Consider the following 12,860-nt stretch of genomic DNA (forward strand, 5'->3'; position numbering starts at 1 on the left):
AATTAATTTTATGTAAATTATACCTCAATAAACTTGATTTAAAAATCCATCATCACTCTAGAAAGCAGAATGCTGTCTGGAACAGCAATCCATCTAAAATGATATAAGATCTAGTTTTAAGATGACTAGGCATCTAATAAAGTATTTGACATATCCTTCCAGCAATAAATTACCACCAATTACCACTTGGGTAAAGTAAAATTTAAATAACTCATTAAAAATAACTCTTTTAAAGAACACATACTTCTTACAAAAGTTCTATGAGAAAAATCAGACTACTTGTTTTTTAGATAGAGTGACAAACACACACATGCACACACATTGCCTGTGATTTTCAAAATCCTATGAGAGGGAAGAAATTAGCTTTAATTATTTGTTTAATATCATCATTTGAACTTTTAACCTTTTCCTAACTTTGTAGGTGCTGTGAAGCACTGTGGGAGCACTCTAGGTAGATGGAATACTCACCACCACTATGGAAAGAAGGAGTGTGAGAGCACATGCTGTGACTGGGGAGCTACTAGGGAAGCACAGTTGGGGAGATGAAGCCAGAGACGCAGACAGGCTTATTAACCACTGAAGGATTTCAGGCTGTAGAATCCATGATCAAATAGGCACTCTGGTGGCAGTTCAGGGGATTAATTGAGCGGTGGGTTGGGAAGACTGGAAGACAGAGGATTACAGATAGAGGGCCACTGCTTGATCATGGTAAAACAGCAAAGATCTAGATTAAGGTAATGACAGCAAGGATGAATAGACTAAATTGTTTTTGACAGTACGTATTTAGAAAGGCAGAACTGATGGGATTTGGTAGCTGATTGGATTGGATATGGCATCAGGGGTGAGGGAGGATTCTAGGATAACTTCTGACTTGGGATTCTGTCTGTCTAAATAACTGTACCATCCCTCAAATTGGAGAATATAGGAGGAGAAGCAGGGGAAAAGATTATGAATTCATATCTGCACATAATAAATCTGTATACCTGTGAACATTCAGGGGGAGGTATCCAGCAAGCCACGTTAATATGTGGATGTGGAGTGAGGAGTGGTCTGGGCTGAAGTCAGAGGTAGGATACCAAAATCAAAAATAAACTCTCAATCTGTATAAAATGGGAGGAGAGCTAAAAATGGAACCTTAGAGAACCTCAATAGTTTCATGAGGAGGCAGAAGAAGAGCATTAAAAAGTGATGAAAAGTTGCATCTGAAGTCATAGAAGCAAGTATGATGAGAGTTCTATGATGGTGAAAGTGGTCAGCAACCATCAAATGCTGAAAAGTCATCAAGTAACATAAGAGAAATATGTGTATCAAGTAGGACGTCACTAGTGACCTTTCCAAGAGCAGTTCCAGGAGAACACTGAAGAAAAGAGCCAGAAGGCGGTGCTGTGAGGGGTGAATGGGAGGTGAAGAAGCAGAGAAATTCAGTGTTCACTACTATTTCAATGCGTTTGACTATGAAAGGAAGGTGAACATTTGATTAATAACAGGGGAAATAATTTTAAAGAAGAGATGTATGTATGTTTCTTTGTTTCATGGTGTGGCTTGGGCCGGTACCTGATGATGTAGCAAAATTCATGGGGAGAGTGGGGAAGGTGACAGAGTAAAGGTATCAAAGGGAATGTTATGGGATCCAGAGTGGAACCAGTGCTGGAACTAGTCTTAGACAAGAGGAAGGCTCCTTTTCCACTGAATTGAAACTGAAAAGATTTATGTACATGTAGGTAAGTCATTGGGTGGGTGGTGAGGAGCAGATAAAATGAATGAAGTGCCAAGTAAAAGGTGAGATTCTCTGTTGAGAGGGCAAGGAGCTAGCTGATCATGTGAGTTTAAAGACAGCAGTGAAGGCTGGAAAAGGTACTGATGAGAATGGAAGAGCTTTAATATCTCAGTAATTAGGGACTCCTCTTAATCCCAGTATATGTATATGGAAGTATGAATGATGATTGTCAGGTAAAGAAATGCTTTTTACACATTGCTTCCACATAGGAGGATGACACTTCTAGCTCACTCCTGAGGAAGACATGTTTTTCTCATTCTTACAACAGTGATGATGGCCTTTTATCCACAGTGCATTTGTGCAATAATTATAAGGATTTAGAATGGAAGCCCTAGCCTTGCAACAGAGTTTTCTTTCAACATGACACTAACTGACCTATTCTAAGAGTCGAATTCCAAAAATCTTAGCATCTTGGCAGTAGCCACTGACACGTTTACATATGACAGCATTCTATTTTAAACCATGATCTATCTGAGCTTCTTACATTGTAAGCTACACCTTTCATGTCAAAATTTCCAAAGGCTTGCATAACAAGCATATGAAAAATATCTCATAAATGCTCCCTAGTGGGGAAACTGCACAGGCAACTACCTGTTTATATATGCAGTAACTTGAATTATACATGAAAATTCCACATGGATGCCCAGAATCAGCACTGTGTTAATTCAAGAAGTATATTAAAATTTCTGGATGTATTTAGTAGCAGATCCTAAGAAAAATCTGTTCTTTAAACAGGGTTTTCTTTAAAAAAAAAAAAAAAAGATCTGTTAGCTGGAATCTACTGTTTCAAGGAATCTACTCTTCCTAGGAAAAATAATCTGTAATAAACATTAATCTTATAATACATTTTCAAAAACCCTGGGAAACTCCATCTTTAGATCCTTTAAAGAGCCTGTAAAATTTCCCTATTCTATAAAACTTCAGTCATATTGAAAATAAAATTTAAATGATAAATGTCAGTTGCAGAAGTTATCACCTTTTCATTTGAATGCTTGACTTCTATTGGATAATTCTCTTCCAAGAGACCTACTTGGGAAAAAGAGGTGACAGCCAACTCATTGCCTAATTGATTTAGGAACAGTGCCCAGGGAGATAGTCCAATTAAGTTTACAAGCTGGCAATTAGCAGGAAGCCCTCTAAATCCCTACACTGAGAGCCTGTTTACTTTAGTAAGAAGGCAAATGTGCTAGAGATAGGAAGAGAAAGCTGTGCTTTTTGCAAAGCTGTTGTGAGTAGGCCCACAAGGCAGGGCTGAAGAAAGGCTAGGTATATGTCAGAAGACAGCCTTCTGTTTGACAGGTAACTTGGGTTATTGAGAGAGAGAGAAAGAGGAGGGAGGAGGGAGTTTTAACAGATATGCAAAACATCTAACATCCACTTTAATAAGTGTTGAGTATAGAGACATATCACTGTTAAATGTGTAGTTGGGCAAAGTAGAACTGGATTATCTCATAATAAATGAGATTCCAAACATATTTTTTCTTGGACAATACTGACATTATGAATGGATTTAGTTGCATTTTTAATATGTGGAAAGAACATAGCCCTCACATTATATCCCTGATATCTTTCAAGTTAGTCAAGTCATTTTCATTAGATTTATTTCATGTGTTCAATTTCAGAGGGAAGTAGATCCATAAAAAAACAAAGTAAACTGACAGCTATTTAACAAACACTACAATGTCTTAAAAACTTAACTTTTAGCACAGAGCCAAATCTTATAAGGGGTTTTTAAGTGTATTTACTTTTCTATGTTTTCAAGTTGCGGTGATGTGCATTAATTAAAATCGGTTTTTTAAAACCTAAGTGAGGTTCTTTCAAGAATGTTAAATTATACAAAACTGCCTAAAGGGACTTCCCTGGTGGTGCAGTGGTAAGAATCCACCTGCCAATGCAGGGGACACAGGTTCGACCCCTGGTCCAGGAAGATCCACATGCCGTGGAGCAACTAAGCTTGTGCGCCACAACTACTGAGTCTGCGCTCTAGAGCCTGAGAACCACAACTACCGAGCCCGTGCTCCACAATAAGAGAAGCCACTGCAGTGAGAAGCCTGCACACTGCAACGAAGAGCAGCCCCCCGCTCTCCACAACTAGAGAAAGCCCACGTACAGCCAAAAAATTAAAAATAAATACCCAACTCTAAAAAAAAACCCCAACAAACTGCCTAAAGGATATTATTTCAGGACATAGCCAGTAATGCAAAACTACAAAAGGCAAAAAAATCACAATAATGAAATTCCGCTTTAAAGCTTCCTGGTTGAAATGGGATACATTAATACACATTTTTCCAAATATTGATTAATACTTTTGAATATTTTAATCTAAAATCTTTAGCAAATGCTAACTAAATATTTCCTTTCTCTTTTTTAAAACACTTGCTTTACACATTTCCAATCTGGGAAGAAATGGACACGTATAATCTAAAATAATTTTAATAGAAAAGTATTACAGAATTTTGTAATGGACATACTTTTAATATATTCTCATGTGTACTATTTCTTAAGGAATTTTTTAATAGTTTATTTTGGAAAGCATCAAATGTGGCTAATTCAGTCTTTTTATTCATCACAATGGAAAATTAATGCAATTTCAAAATTCTTCAATATATAATGTACCTTGACATTTAGAAAATCATCCACAAAGCTTTCTTAAGGAAACTATATGAAATGTTTGAAAGGCAAGCACATTGATGGAATGACAAACAGAAAATCTACATTCCAAGAATAGTTTTATTGTCTTAGTTATATTGTCACCATCATAAAAAATTTATTTACTCACCAACTTCCTTGACTTACCAAGTTTAAAAAGAAGTACACCCAAAGGTCCTCTGTCAAACTTGAGGAAGAGGAGATCATAGATGTCCCCACTTTCAGGCTTCTTAGAAACAACCTGCGGAGCTATCCACTGCATTTGAACAAGACTGCTAGAAACATCAAAGAATTTTTTGAATTGTAGAGTCTCCCTAGGTGAGCGGTCTTCAGCCAAAAGCTGGATGTTAATAGGAGAAAGAGCCATATCAAAAATTTGCAGCTCCCCTTGGTTACTGCCAACTAGCAGAATGGCACCACTTGGGTGGCAGCTTATTAATGAAGGCAGAACTTCAGCCTGAGCTAAGACAGTCACTCTACGGTGAGTTTCATAAAGGATTACTGAAGAATCTTCACAGCCCAGAATCAGTTTGTCTTCAGTAACATTCCTGCAACAGCTAATGGCCTTCGATCTTAGTGGTATTCTGGTGACTGATACACACTGGATTTTGTGCCGAACACATTCATAGATGCAACTGTCAGCCATGGGCTCTTTGTCTACACTGATGGAGCACTCCACTGTCAACACCTGATAAGGCTGTTTGGTGCCAAAGCGAACATCCAGTGGATCCCATTCTGTGCGTACAGAACTCAGAACCTGTAAGAAATGTATCAAGTACGTTCATATAGACCTTGGTTTTTCTTCAGCTGTCACGCATAGCCCTGCATATTAATCTAGAATCCTATTGAATACCATCAACTATCACCTTAAATATCAGCAGCATATAAGCAGGTATGTGTATATCTCATATAGAACACATATAAATATATATAGCACATATTTAGGACAGCTGCAGAAATTAAACTATAAAATTTTAACTTAAACACTTCGTTTTAGGAAGTCTGTAAATAACATAAAGACAAATATTTCCCATGATATATAAAAATTAATGAAGTGGGCTTTTAGTAAAATAATATGGCTAGCAGAATATCTAAAGACATTAAAAGTTTGATTTTTAAAAGGATGAATAAAGAACTTAAACAATTTAGTCAATCTCCTTCCAACCCACTACCCCTCCCAATTCTGAAATTATTGGTAAATTACTTACCAGAAATATATATTTCTAATTAGTTGGGCAGGGTAGGCAAAGGAAAACATTTTAGAACCCTGTCAACAGTCCTGTAGAAATATTTTACTGTCAGAAAAGATATGAAGGGTTGTTAAGTAGATAAATGACCAATAGAAAGAAATAAGAAGGTAATGCACTAGTTTTAAAATTAAAAAAAAAAAGACCTGGTAGGTAATACGATTTGCAATACTGGAGAGGCAAAATTTAAAAAGCATTTCTGGTGCAGAAAGGAAAGGCTACAAAGAAACGCCACAGCGGAAGAACAAAGAAATAAAACAACAGGCCATTCACTTTATTCATATGTAAATGTGGGAGGCCAAGAACCTGGAGAGTGGTATCAAAGATAGTTTCTAACACTTTGTCGAAAACTTCAAAATTAGATTTAGAAACATTAAAAAGTACATTTCTACACGAGATAAAATTTCACAGAACTATGCATGTGCGCACGCACACACACACACACATACACAAGTGCATGTAAAATCCGATGAAATCCAACTAAGGCCAGTACCTGAGTTAATAGTATTATACCAAGGTCTTGTTCCAGGATTTGACAATGTACTGCAGTAATGTAAGATACTATCATTGGGGCAAACAAGGGGAAGAGGTACAGGAAGGGAATTTGCTTTTAGCCTATTTTGGCAATTATATTAGCAGTTTCTTGAGAGTCAAACTATTTCAAAAAAAAATTTTTCTTTTTTTAAAGCACATACAGCTATGTTACATGGTACTGACTTGGGGAGGGAAAAGGGGTTGATGTGAATCTTTTTAAAAATCCATCCTACACATCATTACCAAACTAACCTTCCTAAACTAATGTTTTTGCTATCATTCCCCTGTTCAAACCCTTTAATAGCTACCACTAACGAATAGATTAAATTTTTATTCCCCTGCCTCGTATGCAAAACAATATAGGATCCATATCCAACCCCTTCCCTCCCTCACACTCACTTTCCTGCTCTTGTTTTCCTTTTTTGTCTAATATATGCTTGAGTATGAGCTACGTGCCAGGCACTGGTCCTGGCACTGCTGGGGATACAGCAGTAAGTCCTCACCCTCAGAGAACATACAAGCTAATGGCTGAAGACAAAGTAACAATTCACAAACAAACATACATAGGATGTTAGTGATCCTATATATGTACTTCCTAAGTACTATGAAGAAAAATAAAGCAAAGTAACAGGAATGGGAAGGGGAGGTAATAGAAGTCAGGACAGGCCTCTCTGATAAAGTTGACCTAAAATAAGTGAAGGGTAAGCCATGCAGCCACCTGGGAGAAGAAGGCTCCAGGCAGAGGAAGCAAACATCCTAAGGTAGCACTCTTGGCCTGATGAAGGAACAATGGGAGACAAACATGGCTAGATAAAAGGGAGCAAGGAAGAAAACACTGGGAATTGGGGGAGGGAGAAGATTGTGAAGTGGCTTGTAGGCCATTATCGGGACTTTGGCTTTTCCTCTAAACAAGATGAGAAGCCATAAGGAGGGACAAGACCTGACTCGCAAATTCTAGTGTTATCTCCGACAGTCTCCCTTCATTACTCTACTCTGAGGTCAAACTAAAGCTGCATTTTCCCAGCTCTGTAACTTGTTAAATTAAACAAGGAGGCTGTTCAACTGATGAGGTCCGAATTCCATTGCAACCTCTGTAAGCAAACCAAAACCCAAACCTGCAAATGCCTCAAAGTTACAAAATCAAAACACTAAGGATAACCATTACAACAGCCAATTAGGCTTTAAACTATAGCCAATCAAATAATTTCCTTTCTTTGCTTCTGCACTTTCACTGTCAGTCTTTTCCCTGCCTCATATCAGTAGGATGTTCCTAACCACTTCCAGTTTGGCACTGCCCCACCAGAAACGATTTACTCAAACTCTGAAAACTTTTACTATGCCTCAGCTTATCTTTCAACAGCTTCACTCATGTCCTTTACCTCAGGGGTCCCCAACCCCCAGGCCACAGGCCGGTACCAGTCCGAGGCCTGTGAGGGATCCGGGCCACACAGCAGGAGGTGAGCAGCAGGAGAGCGATCGCAGCTTCACCTGTATTTACAGCAGCTCCCGAACGTTCGCATTACCACCTGAGCTCCGCCTCCTGTCAGATCAGCGGCGGCATTGGATGCTCATAGGAGCGTGAACCCTACTGTGAACTGCACATGTGAGGGATCTAGGTAGCACGCTCCTTATGAGAATCTAATGCCTGATGATCTGAGGTGGAGATGAGGCAGTGATGCTAGAGCTGGGGAAAGGCTGCAAATACAGATTATCATTAGCAGAGACCATAATAAATCAATTGCTTGCAGACACATATCAAAACCCTATCAGTGAGTGGCAAGTGATAATTAAGCTGCATCTGGTGGCAGGCTTTATAGTGGCAAGTGAGTTGATGTACTTCAATTGTACAGCTGCATCTGGTGGCAGGCTTTAAATCAGAATCCGACATTTATTTTAGTCTGCACATGGCCTGCCCATTATTTTACTTACCACTTCTGTCTGCGCCTCTTTCCCGTACTGAGCACTTGTCTCAGTCACAGTTTTGGTAAGCCCACAAGCTAACCTTAGCCAGAATGAGTAAAAAAAACAAATGTCGCTGGAGAGCTTCTTTGAAAAGGAGGAAAGACCAAATGATAAGACAGCAGAAGACTCTAAGACTACCAACAAAAAGAAAGCTGCATTTAAAAGAAAATACCAAGAGTCCTACTTAAATTAATGGGTTCATTGCAACAGGTGATTCACACTCTCCAAGCCTGCTTTGTATAATATGTGGCAACCGGCTATCCAACAAAGCCATGAAACCTTCAAAACTGCTTCGCCACATGGAGACCAAGCACCCTGAATTAAAAGACAAGCCTTTGGAGCTTTTCAAAAGAAAAAAACGTGAACACGAAGAACAGAAGCAATTACTGAAGGCCACCATTTCATCAAATGTGTCTGCACTGAGAGCATCATTCTTAGTGGCTAACCGCATTGCTAAAGCTAAGAAGCCCTTTACTATTGGTGAAGAAGTTGATCCTGCCTGCTGCTAAGGACATCTATCGTGAACTTTTAAGAGGCTGCAGTTCAAAAGGTGGCACATGTTCCTCTTTTGGCTAGCACCATAACAGACGAATTGATGAAATAGCAGAGCATATTAAGGCGCAATTGTTAGAGAGGAGTAATGAGTCACCGTGGTACGCAATCCAGGTTGATGAGTCTACCGATGTTGACAAGACAACAATGCTTGTTTTTGTGCAATATATTTTTCAGGAGGATGTGCATGAGAATATGCGATGTGCACTTTTGTTGCCAACCAATACCACAGCGGCAGAACTATTCAAGTCTTTGAATGATTACATATCAGGAAAACTGAATTGGTCATTTTGTGTCGGTATATGCACGGACGGAGCAGCTGCCATGACTGGACGGCATTCTGGTTTCACTACTCGGGTCAAAGAGGTCACTTCTGAATGTGAGTCTACGCACTGTGTCATCCATAGAGAAATGCTGGCTAGCCGGAAAACGTCACCTGAACTTAACAACGTTTTGCAGGATGTGATTAAAATTATCAACCACGTTAAAGTACATGCCCTTAACCCACGTCTGTTCATGCAGCTCTGTGAGGAGATGGATGCAGAGCACACGTCTTCTCTCATACACAGAAGTGAGATGGCTTCTAAGGGTAGATCACTGGCCAGAGTTTCTGAGTTATGAGAGCCGCTCCAGAGATTTCTTTTAGAAAAACAGTCACCACTGGCAGCACATTTTAGTGACACAGAATGGGTCGCAAAACTTGCTTACTTGTGTGGCATATTCAACCTGCTCAACAAACTCAATCTGTCACTTCAGGGGAGAATGACAACTGTATTCAAGTCTGCAGATAATGTGGCTGCATTCAAAGCCAAACTGGATTTATAGGGGCAACGAGTGAACACTGGGATTTTTCACATGTTTCAAGCATTAGCAGAGATTTGGAAAGAGACGGAGCCCAGGGACTTCTTTGTCCCAGCTGGTGCATGATCACCTATCTCAGCTTTCAAAAGAGTTTCAGCATTACTTCCCAACCACACAAGACCCCCGAACTGGGCAGGAATGGATCCTTGACCCATTTGTGAATAAGCCAGGTGAACTGACCTTGTCCGTGCTAGAAGAGGATCAACTACTTGAGATCGCAAATGATGGCGGCCTTAAAAGTATGTGAGACAACTTCAAATCTCCATACGTTCTGGATTAAAGTCAAGGTGGGATAGCCTGATTACCACAAAAGCACTGAAAAGCCTGCTTCCATTTCTAACATCCTGTCTTTGTGAAGCAGGGTTTTCTGCAGTGACAGCAACCAAAACGAGATTACGGAGTAGCCTGGACATAGCAACACACTTCGTGTGTCACTGTCTCCCATCACCCCCAGATGGGACCATCTAGTTGCAGGAAAACAAGCTCAGGGCTCCCACTGATTCTGCATTATGGTGAGTTGTATAATATTTCATTATATACTACAATGTAATAATAATAGAAATAAGTGCACAATAAAGGTAATGCTCTTGAATCATCCCAAAACTATCCCCACACCACCCCCCCATCTGGTCCATGGAAATACTGTTTTCCATGAAACCCATCCCTGGTGCCAGAAAGGTTGGGGACCACTGATTTACTTGAAATCCACACTCTTCACCCACACAGACTCAGTATTTCCTACCAACAATACTCACTCTTGAAGAATTAGACCAAATGCTATTTCAGTTTCTGAATTTCTTCCAGCTGGGCAGCATCCTTCCTTCCTTAGATCTCACTTCCATACCCTCTTCCCCACTCCAACTTGGCCAATGTGTGACATTCGTTTGGCCTTTTATTTACTTCTAATTTTTGATCATATGTCATCATTTTGACTATAAGCTTAAAAAAATAAACTGTCTCATCTATTTTACACTTTTTTGTGTATGCTGTGTAGGCAGCTAGCCAAAAACTATGCTGGTAAGAGCTTTTTAAAAAAGATATAAAAATTTTAAAAAACATCACACTATAATGGTGGTTGAATTATCATACTTTCAGAAAGCTTAGAGATTTGTAAAGGAAGCCCTAGGGCAGAAAACTGGGAGGCCAGGTGACGCTGAATAGGACCTGAACTCACACAGGGACAGCCTAAAAGGAGGGGCCAAGCAAGACAGCAGTCTTGGCATAGAACAGGTTAGCCCCAAGGTGCAGGAAGAAGGGTCCCAGGCTTCCTCAGTTCCAAAAGTATGTAAGACTCTTCCCAATAGGCTCTGTAGTTTCACCAAGAGAAAGGGGTTAAAAGGGAAGTAAGACCATGGACCCCTTATACTCCTTCTCCTCCACTGCCAATCCCTGATATCTCTAAAAAGCTAGCAAAGGTCAGATTTAATACCAAATTCTGATTAAAAAAAGAAACGTAACACTATATATTTATTGAAGTATAGCTGATTAACAATATTATATTTGCGATTCAATATTTTTATAGATTAGACTCCATTTAAAGTTATTACGAAATAATGGCTGCATTTCCCTATTTCTTAATACCCTACTCCTATTTTGCCCTTCCCCCATCCCTCTCCTCACTGGTAACCACTAGTTTGTTTCCTGTATCTGTAAGTCTGCTTCTGTTTTGTAATATTAATCTGTTTTATTTATTAGATTCCACATATAAGTGTTAATATAGAGTATTGTCTTTCTTTGTCTGACTTATTCCACTAAGCACACTATTCTCTAGGTCTATCCGAGTCTCTCCACATTGTTGCAAATGGTTTCATTCCTTTTTATGGCTGAATAATATTTCATTATATATATATAAACACAAATACATACATATATATATATATACATATATATATATACCACAACTTGTTTATCCATTCATCTGTCGATGGACACTTAGGTAGCTTCCATGTCTTAGCAATTGTAAACAGCACTCTTGTGAACATTGGGGTACACGTATCTTTTCAAATTAGTTTTCTCTGGATGTAACCAGTAGTAGAATTTCAAGATCATATGCTAACTCTAGTTTTTTAAGGAACCTCCATACTGTTCTCCATAGTGGCTGTATCAATTTATATTCCCAGCAACAGTGCAGGACAGTTCCCTTTTCTCCACACCCTCTCCAGCATTTATTGTTTATAGATTTTTTGATGATGGCCATTCTGACTGGTGTAACGTCACACCTCATTGTAGTTTTCATTTGCATTTCTCTAATAACTAGTGATGTTGGGTATCTTTTCATGTGTCTATTGGCCATCTGTATGTCTTCTTTGGAGAAATATCTATTTAGGTCTTCTGCTCATTTTTTGATTGGGTTGTTTTCTTGATATTAAACTGTATGAATGAGCTGTTTGTATAATTTGGAAATTTATCCCTTGCCGGTAGCATTGTGTGCAAATATTTTATCCCAGTACGCTGGTTGTATTTTCATTTTTTTAATGGTTTCCTTTGCTATGCAGAATCTTTTAAGTTTAATTAGGTGCCACTTGTTTATTTTTGTTTTTACATTCATTGCTCTAGGAAGTGGATCCAAAAGGATATTGCTGCGATTTATGTCAAAGAGTGCTCTGCCTATGTTTTTCTCTAAGAGTTTTATAGTGTCCAGTCTTACATTTAGGACTTTAGTCCATTTTGAGGGGTGTGTGTGTGTGTGTGTGTGTGTGTGTGTGTGTGTGTGTGTGTATGCTGTTAGAAAGTGTTCTAATTTCATTCTTTTCAATGTAGCTGTCTAGTTTTCCTAGCACCACTTACTGAAGAGACTTTCTTTCCTCTATTGTATATCCTTGCCTGCTTTGTCATAGATTAGGTGGCCATAGGTGGGTGGGCTTATCTCTGGACGTTCTATTCTGTTCCATTGATCTATATGTCTGTTTTTGTGCCAGCACCATACTGTTTTGACTACTGTAGCTTTGTAGTCTGAAGTCAGGGAGCCTGATTCCTCCAGCTCTGCTTTTCTTTCTCAAGATTGTTTTGGCTATTCGTATTTTTTTGTGTTTCCATACAAATTGTAAAAATTTTTTGTTCTAATTCTGTGAAAAATGCTATTGGTAATTTGACAGGGATTGTGTTGAAACTGTAGATTACTTTGGGTACTACAGTCATTTTGACAATGTTGATTCTTCCAACCCAAGAACATGGTATATCTCTCCATCTGTTTGTGTCATCTTTGATTTCTTTCATCAGTATCTTAAAGTTTTCTGAGTACAGGTTTTTTGCCTCCTTAGATAGGTTTATTCCTAGGT

The 12,860-nt window shown here is 38.9% G+C and overlaps 1 protein-coding gene across 1 annotated transcript in view; it reads right to left on the reverse strand.

Moving 5' to 3' along the window:
* The window catches only part of WDPCP (WD repeat containing planar cell polarity effector), a 276,699-nt gene that overhangs the window by 116,798 nt on the left and 147,041 nt on the right, over positions 1-12,860 (reverse strand). Inside the window, exon 11 of the mRNA XM_027131634.1 lies at positions 4,574-5,183. Within this exon, the coding sequence (XP_026987435.1) occupies positions 4,574-5,183 (610 nt within the window). The remainder of the gene's footprint in view (positions 1-4,573; positions 5,184-12,860) is intronic.

This window comes from Aethalodelphis obliquidens, unplaced genomic scaffold (genome assembly GCF_003676395.1).
Source record: "Aethalodelphis obliquidens isolate GAN/ISIS:26980383/991018 unplaced genomic scaffold, ASM367639v1 scaffold40, whole genome shotgun sequence".
NCBI classification, from domain to species: Eukaryota; Metazoa; Chordata; class Mammalia; order Artiodactyla; family Delphinidae; genus Aethalodelphis; species Aethalodelphis obliquidens.